We start from the raw sequence: 24,488 nt of genomic DNA, 5'->3' as shown, positions 1-24,488 counted from the left end.
TTAGGTGGATTACGTTTAATAAGGCAATAACTTCTGTTCTGAAAGCGCAGTTGCTGTGGGTGACCTCGATAGATGGGGTGAAGGAGGTCACAGGGTAATGCAATACTGCAACTTAGCAGAACACCAAGTATTGTTTCATCTCTTCCAACACAACCCAATTGTACAAAAGAAAAGACTGGACAAACGATCCCAATTGTGCAATGCGGTGTTGGATATTGTTTTAGCCAAACAGCAGGAGCAGCTGGTAAGTACAAGTAAAACAGAACCGAACTGAAAATTGTATCATTTCCATGACATAAAATTAAGGAGGTTTCATGACCTTTGTAAATGAAGAAGAGTAAATAAGCTGAATGCTGATCTCAATAAAAATGGAGTATTGTATTAAAAGTAGAACAGTATTTTCTGGGGAAATGCTATACATTTATCAGCAAATTATGCACATAACAGGAGTTGGAAGCGATATCTCTAAGAAGAAAGGGAGGCTTTTATGGGGGATGCAAGTTGCATGAATTGCCGGTGGATAGTGCTCCAGGGGCAAGGATCTGGGAAAATGTGTGCTGCTTCGCCTTCTTGTCTTTATTTGGACAGAACACCAGTGTACAAGGACAATATTAGTTCATGTTGTTCGAAGTCAGCAACTTCTTCGTTTATCCAGTAACAGTAACTGAAACCATCTGAGCACTGGTTAGCGGCTAGCTGACTAGCGTGTATCATGCTGGTAAACATATGGGGCCAAATACCTCTGCTGTGCTTGTCAGAATCTGTGGAATTGTGCCTGCATTTGCTTCCACATACAAAGCAGTATCCTCAGAGATGTGTTTGTCATGGTAGAAATGCCCAGTTCCCAAGGTGAGATGCCATCCTGCCCTTTAATATTTGGCTTGATACTAAGAGCTATCCAAGGAACCCCCAAACTTCCTTTTTGCTGAGCAAAAAACATTGGATCAGGCAAACCATCTTCCAACTGGTGTCACTTTGTCCAATCATTGTATTCTTAGAGATTTCCAAATAGCTTATCTATCAAAATTACAATAACTAGAGACATGTCTGTGGTTAAGTGGCTCAAGTAAACTAAAGATCAAAGAAACGTACCACCTCGCATACCTGTTTACATTTAGGAAGATTTAGGTCGGAGTTCTCTGTTGATACTAAAAGCTGGGAAGGTCACTGTGTCACTTGTAAAAGTTTGACCTATGCACATTAAAGTAAAATATGATCGTTTTCTCAAAAAAGTAACAAAAAGTCTCAAAGTCTAATTCTGCTAATCTTAGTAATATATCAAAAGTTGCATTAGCTTATGAACATTTCTGGCAGTGGAAGAGGATATAAAAATGATGTATTGAATACAGGCAGTTTTTATTCTCATGAAGTCTATCTCAGGCTTATGTGAAAATCTCATTTCCATAAGAGCTAAACTCTTCAAAAAACTGGTGGATTTTACTCCAAGCCCAGCATTTTCAGAATTGCTACACAGAATGAGCTAAATTATACCAATTCAGCAAGCGCCTTTAGAGAAAGCAGTTGTATGGTGAAAATATACCTTCCCGTTAAGTGAATGTTGAAAAAAGTAGAATACCTCAAAAAATTAAGTGACTATTTACCTTAAACTGAAGCTGAAGTGTTTTTCAGATAATTGGTTGCATGCTAAATAGCCGTGCAAGGTGGGCGGAGTACCATCTGAAATCCAAACAGCGTTCAGTTGCAGTGACACGATTTCTTCTGCGATATTAATCTCCACTAACTTCTGGGGACTCTTGTTTTTCCAGGTGCAATTGCTGGCATTGTAGATCAACCCATGCAGAATTTTCAGAGAGTGTCTGAGAGCCAAGCATCAGCAGGGCATAAAGCCAAAGGTGTTATCTCTGGTGTGGGAAAAGGCATTATGGGAGTCTTTACAAAGCCAATTGGAGGTGCGGCTGAACTCGTCTCCCAAACAGGATATGGTGAGTTTCTCGGTTTCCAGCATCTCTGTTTCATTTTTCATGACCAGATCTTTAAAATGCTCTTCAAATACAACCGGCTATGTCAAATTACTCAGCTTGGAAGCTTAGGGAAGGAGCTAGAAGTGCCACATTTGTATAGTTACAAATGTTGTACTCATTTTCTTCAAAAATCAAGTTGTGCTTCTCTCTTGTGTTGCCGATCAGTTCTTGTACGGCCACAGAAACACAGAATGCAGAAAGCATGAAGTAATTGTTGGAATACACTGGAATTAGTTACAGAAACATATGTGCTTACAAAAGAGTTATTTACGTAAATGTAATCGAGCAACACTATGTCCAGTTACAGCTTTATTTTGTGAATGCTTTGATACAGCAAGGCAAGAGTTAGGTTATCTCTATACAGAGAGAGTTATGTTCCTGGGAGAATATCCCCTTTATTTTGGACAGCTGTGAGAAGACAGCCCTGTTTGTAGGTACGTGGGTAACCTTTGAACTACCTGAGGTGTGCTGTCAGGCAAGACTTAGTGGCAGTCTCGTTGAATCCTTTCGCATTGAAATAAATGCTTCTGGACCACCAAGAACTGTCAAAGATAAGAAGAAAACACCAAAACACACTGATTTCTTTGCTTCCAGTGTCATGAAATGAAAGCTGCTGGTCTGGATGTTTAAACAGAGGTGAATTGTGGGAGGCAATTGGGGAAGAAAGACAGGGAGATCTGTTGATACAAGGACAATGTGTCATTAATTTTGTTTCACTACATGGGATAAATCTTGAATATTTAGAATGTGTGTAGTGCATTCTAAGTACTACATTTTAGTAGAGCTAAAGTTTAGGACATTCTTTCCACACTTCCCATTACATTTAAAACTCGTTTCTTGAAGTAATCCATTGAAAGAAATAATGAAATATTTAATTTCTGTAATTCTTTAAAATAATTACCTTGACTTCATCTGGCTTGTAGGAGTGTTAATAATATCCACTGTCCTGAAATGCACATCCGATAGCTCTAGAGCCCATATCAGTAAAATCAAAACTTGTGTCTGTTGTCATCTCACACTGCGTCCTTTTTGTTGACTGTGGGATTATTCTTTTTAGATTCAGAGCAGTCTTTATCAAGAAACTTGTAACAGTAGAAGGACACTTTTTCATTGCAGATATGGTACACAACACATCATGTTTTCCATGAGCATGTGACAGAAGGAGTTAGCCAGGAAAAAACATCAAAACTATATCAATAATAGCTGACAGTGCGTGAGAGGAAAACACAGGAGTTCAAGTAACTCTTACCCACAACTGGATTGGAAGTGGGACCGTGCCTCTTGGGGGGGACCAAGGGGTGGGGGACCACACAGAAATAAACACATGTTCTCTCTTTCTCCATCTGTAAATAACATTTTCACTCACATAATGCTGAGAACGTCAGTAAGCCAACTGTTACAACTGGGATGCTGCTTTTAAGTATTACCATCAACATGTGTGTTAAAAATTAAAGGGTTTTCTCAGTGCTGATGTTTTGTTTAAATTATTATCCATTGTGCAAAAAGGAATCTAAGTTATTGACACCCTTATGCAAAAAAAATGCCTTTTCCTTCAATAGAATGCTTAATTAGTCCAAAAAAAAAAAAACAAACTCCAGCTTTGTTTACTCAAAGAGTAGCTTTGCACTAAACCTTATGACACTACTGCTAACTGCTTAGCCTACTTCCTGTCTTTCTTATTAATGTTCCTAAAACTAGTTAATTTGTGAATGTTTGGCAACCCTCTCCTTCTCTTTTTGGTGACCGTGCCTCATTTTTAAAAGACCACAAGCCCTTTGAAAGCAAACATACTGTGTCATCTTCAGCTCTGGATAGCCTATTTAGAACCCTGTTAAACTGCTTCTTGTAGTCTCAATTCTGTGTGGTCATTAAGAAGTGTTCATAGTAAACTAGATGCCCTGGGAGATCTCATGAATGCCTATGGATCTGTGCTTAACAGACTGAGATTAAGTGATTGAACATGAAGGGCCTAGGCAAACTTTCCTTCAAATTTGTACCGATTGTGGCACGTACATGGAAGTATTTTAATATTAACGATGAGAATTAACAACAGTCTTTATTTTTTATACATAAACCATAAGAGATATGTCTTATCCTTCTCTGGAATGATGGCTCTCAGGAGCATTATGTTTCTCTTAATTGTAAATGTATGGCAGATTTTTAGAACATTTTGGATTGTTTTTTCTTTGATTCTTGCTAATGCAAGATCACTAGGGTTAAGTGTACAACTCTTGCGTTGTAATATTTAATGAATTATCTTGACTACAGCCTCCAGAGATGTGACATCACTTTGGATCTTCACTGCTTTATGAACCGCTTTTAACAGATGACATCACTACAACATGTAACTGTTTTGTAGAAAACAACTACTAAAAACCTTAAATTCTCTTACCACAGGTATTTTGCATGGAGCTGGACTTTCTCAGCTTCCCAAGCAGCGCTCTCATCCAAATGATCAACAAGTTGAGCAGGCTCCAAATAGCCACGTCAAATACGTCTGGTAAAATTATTTAGACACTTGCTCATTTTTACATCCACGTTGTTTATTAATAGGCTCTGGCCTGTGGTCAAGTTAACAGGCTGCTTCCCTAGGAAAGGCTGAGTTATGGCAGTTTGTTTAGGAACATTAAACATGAAGGTAGTGCATAGAAACCCAATCTGCAAATGATGGGCTGCTGATCTGCTTCCAGCTTTGGAACTACAGAGCTGATCTTTATTTAATGGCATTCAGTGAGCTCTTATTTATCATTGCGCTGAGCCCAAGAAAAATACTGCACATCTCCAGAAACAGCTGTTAGTGAAGATAGCTTTATTTTCTGTGCTGAATTTGTAAGCCGCTTCTCAGGGTAATTTTTCTATTAGGATGGGAAATAGGCTGACCTAGCATGGTTATTAGGCCAACTTTGCATTGAATGATTAGGGAGTTTTGATAAATAACATTTTCACATTTATCCACTAAATCTTGAGTCTTACATTGTTCAGTAATGGAGATTTGGAATGTATTCCATGGCTTATTTTCTATTTGTAGACGATAGCTACAGGCTTAAGAGCATTAGTGATCAAAAGAAGTCCTTGAGGATCCAGTGCCTAACACTGACTACTTCTTTTTTTTGTTCTTTGATAACGCAGGAAAATGCTGCAATCTTTAGGGAAGCCAGAGGTCCATATGGCCTTAGATGTCATGATTGTGAGCGGGTCAGGCCAGCAGCACGATGGCTGCTTGCTGCTCACCTCCGAGGTGCTCTTTGTGGTCAGTATCAGCGAAGACACGCAGCAGCAGGCCTTCCCAGTGACTGAAATTGATTGTCTGGAGGATGATGAGCAAAAAGACCTGCTGAAGGTGCAGCTGAAACAACAGAGAGTGCCTTGCGATTTGGAGGTAAGGGCTGAGTGATGTTTTCAGTCAAAGATAAAGTGGTGGTGATGCTTTTGGCAGCGGGCACACTCACCTTTGGGTTGAGAGACTGGAGGTTTAAGTACCAAACCAGAGCACCCATTGTTCTCACACACCTCATCATTGACTGTTGCCCTTTGAATAAAAGGGACTTGTCTCTTTGCTTCTGTCCTCTTTCTGATCATGAAGTTTTTTATCTGTGACAGCAATTTCCTGAGGGAAAAATTAGAAGTGTAGGTTTTTGGCAAGGACCACCTTGTTTCTGAAGAAGTTCTCATGCCTAGCTGCAGGTATGTGAGGTGCTTGTCTGCCAGTTAAGAGTTGTGCCTACAAAGTCACAGTGAGAACAGTTCCTTTCATCATTCTGTGAATTCTGTTCTAACAGCTCAGTAATGCTGATGCATCCTTCCTTCAGGTGTTTCTTATCACCCCACTTTCAGGGAAGTGCTTTTTCTTGGCTGCTGTTTAGTTCTTTAGATGTTCCTTATTTTGCAAATTCTATCTTTAAAAAAGACCAGTTTTCTTGCTGAGATTGGAGGCACCAATTGTTTGCCAGGAAGAGCATAAATCCTTCATCTTCCTATTGAAAGATCTCTAGGCCATTTGAATGCTGAGGTTTTGGATGAATTATCATCTTTTAATGGTAGAAGAATGGTATATTTTTACACTTTTGAGAAACAATGTTTATTGTATTAAATTTTCAAGTGAAATCACATGACTCTATGATTTCAAAAACGAACATGTATGTCCTAATTCCTGTTTTTTCTGAACGTATGTCAGGTTGTCAATACACTGCCATGCCAGAAATTTCCTGTTTCAAATATGCAAGAAGAGTAAATGTAAAATAGCAGAAAGCATGAGGTGTGCCAAGAGTAGGAGAGGCTTCAGCGTTCTCAGTAAAATCCAAACTTTGCTGGCCACCAAAGAATTTTGCCATCAATTCCAACACAACAAGGACTTCATCTGTGTCATGACAATACTTGGAATTTTTACGGAAGGCATTTGAATTTCTGAATTCTCTGTTTATATTTATTGTCTTTCCAGTAATGTCAGTCTCACAGAGTGCTGTTGACTGAACTTGCCCTTTTGCATCGCTGTTTTCCATGAGGCATTACTTAAATTTGATGCAAATGGCCAAAGTTCAGCTTTTCCGTTCCTGAACAGTGTGGTTGCTGGAGGCACCCATTCTACTGAATCTAGCCCATCCTGCTCAGTTCAGAACTACTGCCCTGGAGGGAAGTTGATTTCTTCTCCCTCAGATTACTGATGCACTCAATTTAACATACCCCTAATTTTAGCAGCAGGCTGTATTTTTTTAATTGAGTTGTAGTAGCTGTGGTGGCTTGTCTTTATATTTGGTTATCCATGGGGTGAAGAGTAGGCTGCTGCTCTGTTGGGGTGCCTGCCCAAAGGTTGCTGCAAGATGGTGATGTCTGCCTAGGAGGAGGATAGGCAAGGGATGGGGAGTAATTCCAGTCCCCATAGCTGCTGCAGCTAGCAATATATGGGACTTCTAGGCCAAGTGGCTCATGTAAATGCTCCATTCTAAGTGACATGCACAGAATCCAACATTCCTATGTACACACCATTAAGTGACCTGCCTTGGAGAGATACAGGACCAAATACATGTTTCTTTCTTTAGCTGTGGATAAAAATATGGGTCCTCCTACTCCAGAGGCATAGCAATGCCAGGAGCTGTAAGCCTTGAGGCATCCAGCCTCTGCGTACAGTGTCTTCTGCTGACACAGACTGAGAGTGCAGTGAAATACAGTGAAAATGCGTGGCATGATAAAAGCAATGAAGAGTGCGTGTGCCCCAGGGGTGGAGCAAAGTCAATTCTGTAGAGCACCGGTGCTTATGGGAGCCAAGGCCTCCCTTTCAGCTGTTCTATAAGAGTGTGTAAAAAGGCTCCATGAATATGATAAGGAAAAGCAAACGTAGGAGCAGCAAGCTGTGGCTTACAGGTAAGCAGCTTCAGAGCTGCAGAGCTACACCTGAATAGACATGACTCCCAGCTATTACTGGTAGGCTGTCTTGCTGTAGCTGTACATGGTGACCTTGGTGAAGACCAACATTTTTTTCTGAAACAATGCCCAGATAGGTCTGCCAGAATATTATGGTGAGGTATTATTGCCGAATGTAAATTATATCTATTTTGCTGATTATTTTAGTAAAAGACAAATTGAAACAAATCATTTCAGCATTGTAAAAGTACTTTTGTGTGTGTGTGTGTGTCTTCTTGTCCACCCAAAATAATTGCCAGAAGTTTTGTTTCAGCTCTGCCCAAAACAGTTTCTCCCTTTGCCTCTCCTCAGCTTCTTGGAACTATTAGGAAACAAAACATGAGTTGTTCTACAGCTGTAATCACCAGAGATGTTATAGAGCATATTTTGACTCTTTCAGCAGTCGGTGTGCCTGATGGCTTGTTCGCCTCCACAAGATATAACTTAATCCATCTGGCTAGGAATAACCTGGATAGAATCTTGAAAACTTTGGCACTGACAACATTGTTATTGAAAGGGAAGCATTAATTGTGCTTGGATTGTCTTCCAAAGTAATTGAGACACTGCGTGCTTCCAGGCAGGCATCGAACTCTCTAAGAGCCTCCTATTCCAACTGCTCTTGATATAGTTCATTGCAGGCAGCAAAAATCGAAGGGCGCTGGAATTTCAGATATTCCAGGATTTTTATGTGATGTTCTGCAACAGGGTTTTCACACATGCTACCTGTATCGTACTTGGAGCTGAAAACCACTCCATGGATTGTTAAAGAAACTGTAAGGAGGAAAGAACCCCTAAAATAACAGACCTTTTTACTCACTCCGTGTGCACAAAGTAGACCATAATTGCTACACTCACATCTGGACTGCTACAACAAATATGCCGTAGCTACTGTAGATTTAGTTAGAACTGCTGAAGGATTATTCTTTATAAATCATAGTTGGAGGAATTTTAGGAAAAAAATTAAAGTTCCTAACCCAGACAACGTGACTTAAAGGCCATGTGGTGTTTAAGATTCATCTAGCAGGTGCACTAAGCAACCCTTGTTCAAGTTTTGATTGATTGAATGGTTTGGCTGTCAACATTACAGATTCTCAAAATAGCTGGTTAAGGAACCTAGTGACAGTGCTAGGTCCCATTTAGGGGAGAAAAAAAAGTTGAATAGCAGCAATTCCAAGTTTTTCTTGTTGTCTTGACAATATAAGCTAAACTGTAACTGGCTGGGGAAGCAGACAGTTACAAATGAGGTCATCTGGAAGCAGGTAGGATCCCAGATACTTTGGAAGACTGTCCAAGTACAGTTAATATTTCCTCCTGAATAGTTATGCTTTATTTGTGGGATATGGCCTAGGTCTGAATGAATCAAAGAATCACAGACCAGTTTGGGTTGGAAGGGAGCTACTTCCCACACATGGGCACAGAAATATATCTCACCAGACCAGGCTGCCCAGGGCCTCATCTAGCCCAGCCTAGAACACCTCCAGGGATGGGGTATCCACAGCTTCTTTGGGCAGCCTGCGCCAGCACCTCTGCACTCTCATTGTGAAGAATTTCTTCCTTACGTCTCATTTAAATCTACCCTCTTTTATGAGGTTTGCTCTGAAAGTAATGCCTCCAATTTTAGTATATCCGCCCATGACATCAGAGGCAGATATTGGTATGGCAGCAGAGGGATGATCTGACAAAATGGCGCCTGACATGAAAGTGCCCATGGAGCAAAGGTGTGGAATTGAATTCCTTTGTGCAGAAAAATGGCACCCACTGACACTCATTGAGGGTCCTACGAATAATGGGTTCACCCAATTAGGAGAATTCAATGCCTATACTATTTCCATGTGTTTTGATACCTTTTGTCTTTTGGACACTGTGGAGTCAGAACTATTAGTGTAGTTTATGTAGGTGCTACTTCAGCATATGTCTCTCAACTGGTAAAACAGATGGACTGCTGAGGTGCTTCTTCTGCAGTCTGCATTTTCAGCAGACAGAGCCATCATTCAGACATTCTCCGTTGTTTGCCATGTATCTATCTGCTGCAGCAGAAGTCTGCCTTAAGATTCTTTCCCCCTCGCTTTAAGGAGAGAGTAGAGGAAACCACGCTTTCCTCTGCCCATTTCTTCATTTCCATTGTTTCTGAGCACAGGCTCCAACTTTGAGCTTCTGAGTTTGTTCAAGAGCCTGCTTCCTTTAGCATTTTTGTGGTGATGATTGAAAACAGGAGGGTTTCTGCTTGATGAGCAGTAAATTCTTCTCCAAAGGCATAGTTTGTTTTTTTCTATATATAAAAAAAAAAGGCAAGGGACTGTTTTGATTTGAACGTGACAGCTGTCACTATCCATGAATCATATTAATTATTTCTTCAAATAGGCAATGGTTTGTTTTAAATGAGCCTTGCAGTCCAAAGATGTGACAAGATATTGATCCTGGCTGTTAAACAGAATCCAATGGCACTGCTTGAAAATACCATTGAGGCATGTGTAAAACTTCCTGAAAGAAAGGCTGAAGGCAGCAGTCTTTGAATCCTCGGCAAGACATCCAACAAAGGAAGACATTTTAAACCCTGCAGAAATGCAAATGGTCAGCAGTTCTCCAACTGTAACTAAGGAAGCATCAAAACCTATCCCTGTGATTCTATGATGCGATTCTATCCCTAGGATTCTATCCCTAGGACAGCGTCTGCCTTTCTGTTATTTTCACACTTTGGAAGTAAGTTCTATTCTGAATTACTTTGATATTGACAGCACTGTGGCATCCATGGCGATGTTTCTGAAATACGTTTCTTTTCAAGTAAGCAAGTCAGCTAGCTGATGTCTGCTTGCATGTTCTCCCTTCTCAGTTTAGTTACAGTCAATTTTTTTCTCTTCAGAGAAAAAAAAAAGGACACAGCAGATTCTTCCAGGGCCAGATTCGCCCATGGCTTTTCATCTAAAATGACTGAAACCACATGGTAGATGCTGCCTTTCTGTTAGCAACCTTGGCTTTAGCTAGAGGTGCATCATTGCAGCCTTCTTACTAGAATGTTGAACCTCAACATATTTCAGCCTACAAAATGGGATTTCTTCAGAGAAGTCTCTCCAGCTTAAACTGGAGAAGACGCTTTGCACGAGTTCTTATGCAGATAAGTAGCATGCCCAAACCATCTTTAGTGAAAATCTTCTTTAAAAAACTCTGTAGTTCTGTGAATGCTTTTGTGGTTACCAGAAGCAGGTGGATGTATGTGAAAGTTTTGCTGATCAATCAGAACTGCTGTCTATCTGATAAACAGTCTTGGGAGCTACTGGCATTTTTCTAATAGGGCTTTAGGTGTTTTTTCCTGTCTGCAAAGAGCTGGTCTGTTGTAAAGATCTTCTCATGAGCAAGGTGTGTTGGGTCCATCCCTGGAAATATCCAGAGACTTCGCTTAGACTTTCCTATGGTGGAACTGGAGCTTCTCAGGCAAGAACGATTCAAAATAGCAAAGAGCTATTCATCATCCAGTGACAGGAGGGATCTGCTGATTAATACATCCATGAAACTATTGTAAGAGAGATCCCAGGGAGGAAGGTTTTTAACTAGTGAAAATGATGTGGAAGTTACCGTCTCCACTACTAAGTTCAGTTACCGTCAATTACTCAGTAATCCTTTTGTTATCTAATTTCAGGCTGATGGAGTCAGAGAGAGACTATCAGAACAGCAGTACAACCGCCTCGTGGAGTACGTCACAAAGACATCTCACCACCTCGCCCCCAGCACCGCCACAGGGCCAGCACCGCAAGCTGTGGCTGCCGAACACCTTCCAACTGTAACGAAAACATACAACTATGTGGTTGATCCAAACTTTGCCCAAGTATTCATTAGCAAATTTGTAATGGTAAAAAACAAAGCCTTGAGGAAAGGATTCTATTAATAAATACTGGTAATATCTTACCGTTTTGACATAACGCTTCCTACGCGATAACCTGCATCAAGGAAATATAATTTTTGAGGAAGTAGGAGATATAATAACCAAGTCAAGCTTTTCTAATCATGACAGCATTCCTGCTCCGTAGCCAAGATGCTGTTGCTGGAAGGAAGGTGTTCTAAAGTGAAAGGGAAAAGCCTTACACTACATAGTTCGATCAAAATCCTTTTTCGTTCAATAACCAAAAAAATCAGGGACTAAGGAAAAATTGCATGCATAGAGACATTTTTGCCACACAAAACATATGTATCAATACATACTATATCATATTTTAGGGTCTGCCAGTTTCTGTTGTAAACCAGGTTTATAACTCAGCTGTAAAAACTTGCTCAAGGCTGAGCCTTTCCCCCCACACATGCACTGCCCCCAGCACGCACATCCTGAGGCAAAACATTTTCCCCCACTAAATCTGAAAAACCCAGCGTGGCTGTTTTAAGTTACTTAGTGACAGCTGGGTTTTAGCACCACTTTAACCTTCGAATAGCTTCCTTTATTTGACTGAAGTTTTGCAGGACATTAGTCCTTAATGTAAACTAGTGCCTTTGTGTGGTTTGGAGAACAAAACATGAACTACAACATGAATTTATTTTTAAAACCATCTGTATACAGAAACTTTATTTCATCCACCATCAGATTTTCAGAACTTTGAATGTATATACGACACTGTGCGTTGTCTGGTCATTAGCTGGAAGCCAATAACACGCGGGTCAAAAATTTATGAACCAGAGCTTAGCTTCTTTGAAATCAACTAAGAATCTGTGAGCTCATAACGTGGATGTGCAGGTGCTAAATACAGCCTTGGTGTTGGGTCTTCCTTACTGTTGATCTGTCACCACTACGCACAGTACCGGCTTACTTAGGCCCTATTTTATTCTGACCATCTTTAAAGTGATAAAATTTGGGATACTTCAAAACAACAACCTTTCCTATATTATCTGGGCTAAAGAAAATGAGATTATTTATTTATTTATTTTCATTTTGGTCCAAAAGTAAGGACCCACAGGTTCCAGTTACAGTAATGAGTAGTGAGTGGTGCCACTGCAGTGCACTTCTAAACACATCAAGACCAATGAGCTTTCTCACTGTTTTATTTTCAGCTGTTTTGCAGTTTGTAGCAGAGAAGGAATCACTCTGGGCACAGTTAGATTACTTTATACACCAAATCTGTCTGGAGCAGCTGTTTTGTTATTTTTTTTTTTTGAAAGAGCTTACTTGGCTTTCAAGTGTGCTTCTAACTCCTCTACGTACTCACTGACATTCATTTTGTCTTGGGATTCCTGAATGAGGCCAGAATTAGAGGCAACTGGAATAAAATCTGATTAACGTTTAGCGCAAATAGATACACCTTTGTTATTTCATACCTTCTATGCATACCGGATATGACCAAATGCACAGTACCTACGAGTGGAGTATTGGCAGTGTTTTTCTCATGAGGTCTGTTTTGTTGAATGTGATTTCTGAAAGCCGTGTCTCCTGTTACTGAAAGACAAAAGTCTGAGTTGTCCTTCCTGAATGTGAAATACGCCCATTCCTTATCAACATTTCATACAGTGCTTTAATAATTTAGTCTTTGTTTTAATATCATTATTTAAAAATTAAATGTATATACACACACTTCATTCCCGAATATTTTATGGAGATAGTTTAATACTTCTAATTTTGCATATTGATGCGTAAATTGTAATATAGAGATTGTTTAAAGATAAATAAAGCTATTCCTGTAATAGCTGTTTCTGCGAGTTACTTGGCTATTCCGTTACAAGTGAAGGACCGGTCACTGTGTAGAACAATAGTGGTAAAGATATGCAAGCTTCGTGTTTGGATTCCTGTTGGTCACTGGCCTTTGTCATATACCAAAAAACACAATAGATCCTGACAATGCTTTGGAAGTAAAGAGCTGCTCGTTACCTTGCCAAAACATGTGCTGAAAAGTTTTACGGTTTTGTGACTAGCTGAATCAAAACAGCACTGCAGTCACCATTTGAATTAGAGCAATCTGTTCATCTTAGTGTGGCACAGAAACCAGCCAAGGGGACACAACCACACCTGTGAAGGATGAGGGACGGCAGCAGCTCAATTCCTAAAACACTGTAGGTTGCAGCCATTGTTTACGCTGTATCTGTGTTCCTCCAGAATTCTGTTCTCTTGGAATAAACACGCTTAAATTACGCTCTTCTTCAGTGAATTAAGCGAGCATCTTTACTGCATTAGGCAGGTTCCTTCTCCCCCTTCTGACCGCATGTGTGGAAACATGTGCTGAGATGGCATATAAATCAGCCTCTCCTACATACGAGCTGTGTGAACTATGAAAACAAAGTTGTCCAAAGAGCAGCTGCCTGTACTTAGCTGCTAAAGCACTCCAATGTGTACCCTTAAAGCATACCTACTTTCATAATGCTCTTTAGACCTGGAGAGCTCACGACTCCAAATCTATCTTTCTAGTTTGCATCCAGAGCGATCAATCATTCCTCAAACACTCAAGAATAAAGCAAGCCAGCCAAAAACTCAGAGGCAGAGTCACTTACTTAGAGATGGTAAGACCCCTCCCAAAGTAGTTTGGGTCAAACAATCCTTTTTAATATATTGTTTCACATAAAAATATAGCAATTTTTTTTTAAAAAGCCAACCACTCTTTACAGATGGTTGGAGGTGGCCTCAGGGCAGACAAGCTGTGCATCTCCTGTGAACATCGTGCTGTCACAGGCAGCTGAGTAGGGACTTGCTCACACAGGCTTTTGTTGTACCACAGTAGGTCCCAACTGTTTAAGAAAGATGCAACTTACTTAACTCAACTTTAGAGAAGAACCACAAGAAAAACTGACAGCTTGGTGCTGATAGCAGAGCAGGTGAGCCCTTCTGCCTACCTCATAATAGTGGGCCCCAGCTTTGCCCTCCTGTCACAGTTAAGAGGAAAGGAATAGCTTGGCTGGCATTGCAGGCTGAAAGGCAGTACTCGTTTTGCTTTGTTTTGTGAAAACATAATAGCATTATAAAAAAAAAAAAAACAACACACATTTACTTAACTTACACACTGATGATTCCTGAAGGGCTAACAGAGCAGAGCTCACCTTTCCTTCTTATTGAACACATTTAGATAGGAACAGCTCTGAGGAGTTCTGCTGCACAGACTAAAAGCTTTTCTTTCTCCTGTCTTTGAATCAATCAGTGCAGGTAGCAGAACGAACACACCACTCCAGTTGGCTGCTAACAGTTCAGAATAAACAACTTACTTAGAATTTCAAAGTAAATTCATTCCTAGCAACTGGAAAGACTGCATGGGCTACAGCTGGGAGGGAAGTTGGGTTCTTTCCACTCGCGCACCTGGAAGTAGCGAGTTGCCTTGCCTCTGGAGCTGTCATTATGACTGAAGACCCCTGGCTATTTAAACCTGCAGACACGGCTGAGAAAATGGTAGTCAGTCTATAATGGCATACCATGTTTATACTGTACATTTGGAAGATAAATTGGTATCATTTGCAATTGTTAAAGTTCGGTTTACATTTGTAGGAGCAGGGGTATTTTGATTACTAGATGGTTTCCCCTTCCACCACTAATGTCAAATTCTTTCTATGGTCAAGGGAAACACTGCAAAGTACTGAAAGTTTAAAGAAAATCCCATGTTGCTCCATATTAGTGTTCTGGATCAAATACATTATTTACTTGCTTTCATTAGTCCAAAAGCTGCTCACAGTTACATATTAAGTTAAGTAGTTAATGATCCATTCAGAATAAGAGTTACTCCAAACAGGATTTGAACTGAAGACCTTCAAATACAACACAGATGGCTTAATTTGTCATGCTTCTTCATACAAAGCCTTCCCTTCTTTCACGTGATCAGCTTTGACTCCTCTCGTAGTACCCACATTCAGCAATCAAGAGCTTCAGCCACACAGATATATATATTTCAACCTCAGCTACAGCAATGCACACAGTGTGTTCCCTAAGACCAATAACAAAGCAGAAGATGGATCATCAGGTCCAGGACTATAGCCCTTTGTACATCAAATACATGTGAACACACTTGCAGTTTAAGGTGCTTTCCCAATTGCAGTTACATACCATGTACAAGAGTGGTCGTTTGCATCCTTTCTAAGGCTTGATGTAACACTTGGCTGCTGTAAGAAAGGCAAAGCAATGGCGGCAAAGCTATGAAAGCTGGTTGATACATTTCCAAAATACCCAACAATTTTTCTCATCTCAATGTTAGTTCACTTCTGAAGGCAGAAACCCTTCCAGAAATCCAGCCTCTCCCTTCCCCTAACAACTATCCTCTTGCATATCCCCATCAGCAGCAAAGACAACCTAGCCATCATTGTTTAAGAACATACTTTATCGAATTTGGCCAGAATGAAGATGCAGTAACTCCCAGCGGATACAAAGCTAGCCTCAGGTCTCTAGCAGTATATATGAAGGCTTTCCACCACTCTTTCCAGCATGTAAGCTGTAAGCATTCTGACCATGAATGAAGACAATTACGCTTCGCTGATGTATGTATTTTATTTATTGAGATACATTAGAGCACGTCATACGCTGAAGTGCATTACACTTTATAATTCAGCGAACACGTACAGTTCAGTCATTAAGTCTCCTTAGGCTGAAGGGGATCTGTGGATCTGCAAGATAAAAAGAAATTAAGTTACGCCGGACAAACTTCATACTCCCAGTAAAGACATTAGGAGGTAGGAAAGCAAAGCAATAGAGAGAAATGTTTATGTGGTAGTTTAGTCTAGAGGAATTCCCTCTGTTATTTCCTGACAGTTTAAGATTCACACACCCTTCATGTGGCAAACAGAAGTGAAACATGGAACAAATCAAGAGCTGGAACAATCCTGCACAGCACGTCAGATTCACTATACATGCAGCACTGATAACTGAATCAATCTTGCTAAGGGCCTGAAAGAGAAAGGAATGCAACTTTCAGAGAGAAGCCAGAGAGGAAACAAGTGGTGTAGGCAACCTACCAAGGAAGGAAGAAAACCAAATTCAAATTGCTTCTCCACATTATATTGAACACAATCCAAGACCAGCTGTGTTCCAGGACAAGAGTCATGCAAGTGGTTAGCACCAAATTCTTAGCTTGCCCCTTTATTATATTACAGAGCACACTCTAGAGGTGGGACACTCCCCAGACCTTAGTTCCCTTTATCACTACCTTCACACAGCCTGTGCCAGTAGCTGAAACTTTAAGTTCCAAACTTAAAAGTTAGAGCACGCCAAAGTTTAAGCACAAACTTTAAGCACAGACACCAAGTTCTTCACGTCCCAGCAGGAACAAACTCGGTGCAGCACTCCAAACAAGCACCTTTACTAACAAATTCCTCTCCCCACGGTACCATCTCCTCAGCTTCAGGGGTAAGTACTGATTCCAGAGTGAGCATTAAATGAAGTTACAGCATCGTATTTACTGCTCCATACAGAATATATCCCAATAAAATAAGAGCAGACGTAGAATATGCATGACCGCTGTACCCTTTAGGTAACTGTACCAAAAAAAAACCCCATCGAATTCAACCTCCACCCAGCTTCCATAAATAACATTTAAATTTCGAAGGGAAATGAAAATGCCTTCCATCTGTTTTGTGTGCTTGTCCTTCTCACACTCTTTTTAGACTACTTGAAACAGCAGCATTGTTTGCTCCTTTCTCCTACTATTCTGTAGAAAAATACTAAATCTTACGTAAGTAGAGCAAGGAATAAAAAGCACCAGCAATTAAAACAAACAAAATGACATATGAAGATTTATCCTTCACATTTTCTTTAGAGCCGGTGTAATTAAGGAATGGGAGAAATGTTTAGGAAACATTTAATTTCAACAGGTGCACACAATGTGTAACTTGATTTTTTTAAGCCCCAAATGGGAACATAAGTAGAGTGGAGCTCTACTTCCACAGAAAAAAATCCCGCTCATGATTCCAATTAAATATTTAACATGGATCACTGTTGACAGTGTTTGTTTCAAATGGTTTTACCACCAGATGGCCTTTCCGAACACTCTGATGAAGGCCACCTGACTAAAGAATGCAATCCAGAGTCTAAGAAAGTTAGAAAGTCCTTATCTGTTCGCAAGGACCAAACCAGAGGCAGAATTTCTGAGATTAAAACCAAGTAAATGTGTCATTTTGTTATTTACCTTTTCTGGAGTCATTACCATGAGAGCACAGACACTCTTTCCTCAAGGGGAAAGAAACAACGATCTGTAGGATGGCTTAGAAAGCCGGAGCTCTGCTTCTTTTACGCAGATAGTTCTAGACTGTCACACAACAAAATCTCTTGCTAACAGTGTTAAGTACAAACGTTTTATTCAATCTTGCTGCTTCGAGCAAACAGGCTGAGAAAATCCAGCTGGACAGGATAATTAGAGCCACAGATTATCACGTAATGATCACAATATGAAAACATTCCAAAAGAATGAAAAAGCTATCATCCCAGATTAGTCTGAAGTCATTTTAAGAGAAGCAGAGAAGTCAGCGTCAGAAATCCCAATGAAAAAGGGGGGGGGAATTCTTCATTGTCACATCATGAGCCTGCGCAGTTGGCTGCGTGCTTATTAATAACTACGACAAGGTTGAAATCAAGACCGTTCTTCCTGGCGTTACAATAAGAAGGAAGGAGAAGAGAGTTTGGCAGTGCTCACACAAAAGGCAGCACAGTAAGCACTGTGAGAAGAGTACGCTGAACAAAGCTCTATTCCAGCTGAATGCAGCAAGGCAAAAGTCTGAATCTTATTACCCAAGACACTGCATGCTACATTGATTTTTAAGAATACACATATTTACGTGTATTTAAATGCATGTATTTAATAAATTCATGTATGTGGATTTCCCCTCAGAAGTAGTTATCTTTCCCCTCTAACCAGCCCCAAAAGACAAAGGGATGTGTGGAAGCTGTCTCTACTTCTCACGTAGTAGTGATCCATGCAGTGAGAAACAGCCTTTCCATTTTCTCCCTCACTGTACCACAAGCACCACATTTTGATAGCCCAGAGTTAAGCAATTCAAGATGCGACCACATCAATATCATAGAGCTATCAGAAAAGTCTTATACAAAAGCTTTGCTTCCTCTCCGTGCAAGGACAGAATTGTTTGGAACGCTGCTGCATGAGGAGGGAAAGGCCTGGCACCACTCTGCACGTCTGCTATAGCGCACACATTTTTATCCATCACCCAAAAGATATTCAGAAGATTCCATTCTGCCCTTATTCCCCCTTCTCAGTTCCTGTGCTTCTTTATGACTCTATTACCCACAGCTCTCGTGAGGAGCACAATTTGTATTTTGTTTTCTCTGAGAGCATCTTTCGCTTTTAACAGAAAAGGAAGAAGTGCAAATGGAAGCACAGTGTTTCACTAAAATACTCCAAACTTCCCTTCCAATACAGAGTAGCTTATTACCTGGAAATGCAGATTATGGTCATTTGGGAGGTGCAGACTCAAACACACCAGCTGCTCTCATGGCTTCAAAGTCCTTCATGGGATCATAGTTTTTATAGAACTCTGCATAAGCTCTTTTTCTGGGTTCAGCAACTCCAAACTGGAAAGTAACACACAAAAAATTAAAGCTTGCAAAGCTTTACAGGTGCCAGTGGGTTTACTTGGTTGACTTTGCTTTCTTGCTACCCTAAATAGCCTCAAGTTCAATGACAGAAGCTAGTAAAAAGTTGCTTTGCTCCTGATCAAATCCACGGTTCAGGCTTCCGGACTGTTGGTCTGGAAAATAATGTCTACATTGAAACCTTAAAGAGACAGCACGTGACATTTCTGAGATCCAGAAACACTCTGTCTATACTGACAGCCAGCCTTATGTTAGCTGTACACATAACACAGACTGTTATGGCAAGTTCTGAGTATGCCTGTGGACAGCTATACAACTGCATCTCCAGATCAAAAGGAACCCCAAAATAATTAACTACAGTTCAGCTACACTGGAGGATAAAGTACAAAAGTCTGTTCAAATGCTCCTTGGGTACTCATTCAATTGAGGCACGAGGATATGCTCAAAAAGCCAAAAAAAGTCAGAAGGTCAAAGTGGGTTTGTCCAGCAGCAGAGAACAAGTAACAGTAAATTACTACTGACATCAGTTATTTATTCTAAACATGGTCCACTGCCTTCCTAGAGTGTTAATATAAGGCTGCCACATGAGTATAAAACCACAGACTGTTGAAGGAGATTACAGATTTCATCACAAACAAGCCTGCCTACCTCTCATTAGATGTGTTAAGTGGATGCTAAGTTTTAACTGCGCAAACTTATTGTTTCTGACAGGTGTTTGTTGGTCTCCACAGAGTTTGTTAATTTTGGGTTACAGAATGGCCTGGTCTTAAAAGGACCTCAAAGATCATCTGGTTTCAACCCCCCTGCTATGTGCAGGGTTGCCAACCACCAGACCAGGCTGCCCAGAGCCACATCCAGCCTGACTTTTAGTGCCAACAGGGATGGGGCATCCACAACCTCCTTAGGCAACCTGTTCCAGTGCATCACCACTCTCAGTGTGAAAAACTTCCCCCTGATATCTAACTTAAATCTCCCTGTCTCAGTTTACAACCATTCCCCCTTGTCCTATCACTACCCACCCTTGTAAACAGCCATTCCCCCTCCTGTTTCTATGCTCCCTTCAAGTATTGGAATGCCACAGTGAGGTCTCCCCAGAGCCTTCTTCGGAGTATTTAAATGCTACTAATAGTGCATGCATACATTCAGCAGGTGAAGCAAGATCCAGCTCTTCCATGAAATTCATGGAATTTACGTTTTCTAATTCCCTATAACATGAATGTAACATGCAAGATCCCGGAAGTACTTTTTCTTCACCAGAAGGCAAAGTACCCAGCGGGATTATTCTGGACACATATAAGTTCCATTCCTGCATGCTGCTTCAAAAGAAAAAAGGGCCACAGTAATCCTCCCACCCCTCAGCATAATGGGCAGCCTTTACAGTTTGCTTATGAGTATGGTTTCCAAAGTCAGTCTAAAGATAAAGGACTCTCCAAGGTCTCTGATATCGTGACAGTCACAAGCTACCTAAAGTTAACATGAGGAGCACTGCTTCTGTGAATCACCATAAGCAGCTTAAGACGAGGAGAATGCAGGTTGAACTGTCACCAAGTGCATGATTTCGAACACGGTGTAAGGCATCAGGTTACTCAGAGCACTTCTTCACATGAAGATTACAAAGACTAATGCTTACAGAAATACATTACCAAGGCTTTCTGGTGAAAAAGCTCAATGAGGCAGCATCATAAACGTTACGCTCCAGTGAGGCCACTTAGTAACAGAATGAGTCGTGATCTCACCTTGTACAATGCCGCACATCCTATAGACACAACAAACGCCCCGAAGAGGTGAAACTTCATCCGCCTGGCCAAAAGGCGGCGCATCTGCGGCTTAGGCAACAGCGCGGAGGACATGCTGACCGTATTTCCTACATGAGCAAAAAAAAAACCGGGAAATGAACGGTGAGACAGTAAGTTCTACTTAAATAACCTTCTGTCACTTCGCTTGAGAAAGGTCACAGCCTTCTGTGCTGCGTAACACCGGCACATAAGCAACAGAATCCCTTCAATACTTAAGGGACAGCATTCAAGGACATGACGGTGACAAACCTGGGCACGCCTTTAAACTCTTTCCAGCCAGCGCTCAGGGCAGCACGGCTGGCCCCGCCTTCTCCCTTCCCTGCCGGCCCTATCACCCCATGCCCTCTGCCCTGTTAGATGGGGATAGGGAGGAAGGCGTCTGCAAACCACATCATAAGAGCAACCATCGCGACTCGGCCCCGCTCCGCGACCCCTCGAGGCTGAGGCGCACCGCAGCGCCGGGTTCAGACGAGCCTCGCCGCGCCGCCTCCTCACACACGGCGCCCGCCGAAGCAGGGCCCGTCCCCGCCATCCCGAGGGACGCGCAGAGGTCACGGGCTGCGGCGGCGGAGGGGCGGCCGGCGGCCCTCACGGAGGGCACGGGAGGGGCTCCGGGAGGGAGGGGAGTCCCGGCGGTGCGAGGAGCGGGGGGTGCGAGCACGGCCTCACCTCAGCGCGAGCCCGACAACGTCCTTCCGCCCCTCCGGCCGCGCACCCTCTGCGGCTCCAGCACTGCGCATGCGCGGGTAGGGCCTCGCTACGGCGAGCGGTTCGGCTCAGAGCCCGCCGTGCGCGCGCGCTGCCTGAGGCAGGGAATGGCGGGGAGGGGGCGGGTTGGCGTACCACAGGGATCTGGGTGGGTCTGTGGGGCGGTTCTGAAGGACGCCTGGAGCGGTGGTGCTGTGCTGAAAGGGCCCTTCCCACACATCTTTCCCTCGGCTAAGTGGCCGTACTACCAGAATAGATGAAATGACATTGACAGGGCGTGCTAAGAACGAACAGCCGCACCTAGAAACAAATGGAGCTGTTTGTAATCGTGGTGCCCGTTTCCCCTTGTCCTGTCACACAGAACTGCGGGAAAGAGCCCGGCTCCATCCACTTGGCTCCCACCCTTTGGATATTCATAAGCATTGATAATCCTTTCTGTACGTCGTTTCTTCGTACCTTCTCACTCCTGTGTTTTGCCTGGAGTTTCTACATCACCACCTGCGTGTGTTAATGTCACTCCTTTTTATTCCTGGGAGCCTCCATGGGATTTACAGCAAGTGCAGTAGATGCTATGAAAGCCCAAAGGCCTCCCTGTGCAGTGAGGCATTTGCTCAAGCCTTACCACTGCCAAAGCCAGGGGATCCTGTCTGCAAATGACAGAGAATAGGGCCCTTAAAACTAGGGAGAAGGGAGTTTTGTTTAATGAGATAAAAAAGGAGGGTGTTGGTTGAGAAATCACACAGTATTAGCAACAAGCGAGGGGAACAGACTTTGCAACAGCATTTCTGAACTGGGCATCATTTCTCAAGGTGAATTAAAGTTTGTTGCCATAATTGAGACTGAAATGAATTGACACTGAAACGAAGGATGGCTGTCGAGGATTTTCTCAAAAAGGCAAATGTTACTGACATCATGCAGGAAGAATGACAAGATAGAGACACGAACTGATCGTATATCTGCATCTCTCTCTGTACACCCTCATCCAGAAGGGCACTGCTGCTGCTGAGCAAGCAGGTGCCGTCATTCAGCGTGAGCAGGAGAGCTGGCTGGGGGCTCTGCAGAGCTCTGCTCAGATAGTTCCACCCTCCCTCCCCCCCCATTACACAATGCAGAAAGAGGATAAAACTTTAATTGGAACAAAAGCATAGCAGGCTTTGTAGCTGTTATGATTATAAATCACATATGAGGAATTTTCCTCTAAACGACAGTCTTCGTGAGACAATGTTTGGGTAGATGGACCTAGGTCTGCATATAAGGAAATCTGATGACTCTCTGCGAAAGCTTACTTCATGGCTGGCCAGGTCATTGAATTCTTTTCTGTGTGACCAGTTTCCCCATGTGCCTGAGATAGTGCTGGCTAGACATCTTTGTGTTATAGCTGAGATGCTAAATGAAGTGCTAATTGTTATTACTCTTTGACGTCATTAGTGTGGAATATAGAGCCAAATCCTAATTGTTCTGTATAGAGGGCAGCTCAGGACTGTGCAAGTATGGGTACATCCATGCATCCAACTGCATTAAAGCAAATAAATCTTGTGAAAACCCTCAGGCATACACCTCACAAGAGGACAGCAGTCATCTCCTTCCCAGTCCACTCAGTCTGTGGGGCTTCTGGCACCTGTTCCAGTTGTTTTTTGTTCATAAGTATTAGGACTGTTTGTTTAGAAAGCGCTGCAGTTACCAAAACAGAGTCTACAGCCCTGTTTCCTCCCAAGACCTCTGTAGTGTAGCACCTTCAGCATCTTCATGTGCTTCCTCATGGTGTCCTTGAAGATCATCTTTGAAGAAAGCAGGCTCTATTGCTAATCATTTCTTGCTTATGACACATTGAAATTTTAAAGAAAGTTTACCACTGAGAGGAAATATAGGCAGTGAATCCTTGTCTTTTCCACAAAGAGTGCCAGCTGTGATACTTCAGATTGTGCTTTCTGTGGTGTGGCCTGGAGCCGACTAGGAACAGGACTGTGACTGTCAAGTGATTTTGCATATGCCACAGAGTCTTTAGATACTCATAATCTGGATCAAATTAGAACCAAAAATCTGCTGGAAAAAGATCACATGGGACATCAGCAATTCCCTGAGCCAGCCACATTCCTAAAGAGTTTATTATAATATCTACCTCTCTATCCCGAAAGAAAGAAGAAAACCTAAATAATGCTGGTTAGTAGCTATGTGCCACATATGAAAATACACGCATTTGTGCTCCTCCTCCCATTCCTGTGCCAGAAATGAACTTTTTAAATACTCTTTCGCTGCAGCGGAGTGGACATCAGTCAGTAGCAGTGTTGAAACAAACAGAGATACTGTGGCACAAGAAGATATTTCATAAAATTGGAATGGCAGCTGTACAAAAATTAAGGATGAATCAATTATTCCTAAATGGAAAAATTCAAAATTAGCAGGGGAAAAAAATATTTTCAGGCTTCCAAAAGGGCATTATAAACAAAGGAGAAAAAAAGTTCAGATCAGAATAAATGGAGCAGACAGGGATTTCATAAGCCTTTGTTGATTTTATGCATGCTTCTGAAGTAGAAAAATCTCAAATAAGCAGTTTCTTAAGCTTAGTCAAAGCCATAAAGGGACAGCTTTAGGAAATTTAATGTAGGTGTATGGTGAGACAATTACACGAAGGGCACTTGGTACCATCACAAGTTCTACTTTATAAAAAGAGACTCTGTTTCCCAGTTCCCAACCTGTCATAAAGTCACAGTTAAAATCTGCATTCACACCTGAAAACTAGAAAACACACCACGCTCCTCAGCACAGACATTAATGGTAATTCAGTTCTCTTTTGTTCCTTCTCCCTTTTTTTATTCTTTTTCTTCCTCTTTCTTTTCCTCTCTTCTTCTTGTATCATTCTTACCTAAAAGCTTAGCCTGGACAAACTAACTCGCCAAAAACATGCTGTGTGATAATTTGCTTTCTTAAGAAAAACTAAAAAAAAAAAAAAAACCCACGTCCACAGAGGCAGCTCTTTCCAATCCCTGTTCCTTGCTCCAATCCCTCTGAATGATGCAAGCGTTGTTTTTTTCCTTTGGGGTTTTAAATGTTATTTAGCTTGTCTACAGTGGAAACGAAGTCATCAAAACCAGTGCTTTTATTGTTTCTTTATTCTGTTCACTA

At 41.7% G+C, this 24,488-nt stretch overlaps 2 protein-coding genes across 2 annotated transcripts in view; one reads left to right on the top strand and one right to left on the bottom strand.

The window, feature by feature from the left end:
• Positions 1 to 13,367, top strand: part of VPS13B (vacuolar protein sorting 13 homolog B) — a 404,032-nt gene extending 390,665 nt beyond the window's left edge. The window contains exons 58-61 of the mRNA XM_072328758.1: positions 1,767 to 1,943; positions 4,380 to 4,482; positions 5,112 to 5,361; positions 11,014 to 13,367. Of these exons, the coding sequence (XP_072184859.1) occupies positions 1,767 to 1,943; positions 4,380 to 4,482; positions 5,112 to 5,361; positions 11,014 to 11,259 (776 nt within the window). The 3' untranslated portion in view covers positions 11,260 to 13,367. The remainder of the gene's footprint in view (positions 1 to 1,766; positions 1,944 to 4,379; positions 4,483 to 5,111; positions 5,362 to 11,013) is intronic.
• A 2,424-nt stretch (positions 13,368 to 15,791) lies between these two features.
• On the bottom strand, positions 15,792 to 21,461 carry COX6C (cytochrome c oxidase subunit 6C). The gene is made up of 4 exons (XM_072328901.1): positions 21,327 to 21,461; positions 20,598 to 20,725; positions 18,702 to 18,840; positions 15,792 to 15,926 (listed from the first exon to the last, which is right to left on the bottom strand). The coding sequence occupies exons 2-3, from the start codon at positions 20,709 to 20,711 to the stop codon at positions 18,721 to 18,723; spliced, it is 234 nt and encodes a 77-aa protein (XP_072185002.1). The 5' UTR covers positions 20,712 to 20,725; positions 21,327 to 21,461; the 3' UTR covers positions 15,792 to 15,926; positions 18,702 to 18,720.
• Positions 21,462 to 24,488: the final 3,027 nt, after the last annotated feature.

The sequence above is a fragment of the Excalfactoria chinensis genome, chromosome 2, assembly GCF_039878825.1.
Source record: "Excalfactoria chinensis isolate bCotChi1 chromosome 2, bCotChi1.hap2, whole genome shotgun sequence".
Taxonomy (NCBI): domain Eukaryota; kingdom Metazoa; phylum Chordata; class Aves; order Galliformes; family Phasianidae; genus Excalfactoria; species Excalfactoria chinensis.
The sequence above is the reverse complement of the archived record's forward strand: the minus strand, read 5'-3'. Positions and strand labels throughout refer to the sequence as shown.

Coding starts and splice junctions, on each gene's coding strand:
- COX6C (XM_072328901.1), bottom strand. CDS start 20,711: ATGTCCTCCGCGCTGTTGCCTAAGCCGCAGATGCGCCGCCTTTTGGCC. Junction 18,841..20,597: donor GATGTGCGGCATTGTACAAG/GTGAGATCACGA, acceptor GTTACTTTCCAG/TTTGGAGTTGCTGAACCCAG.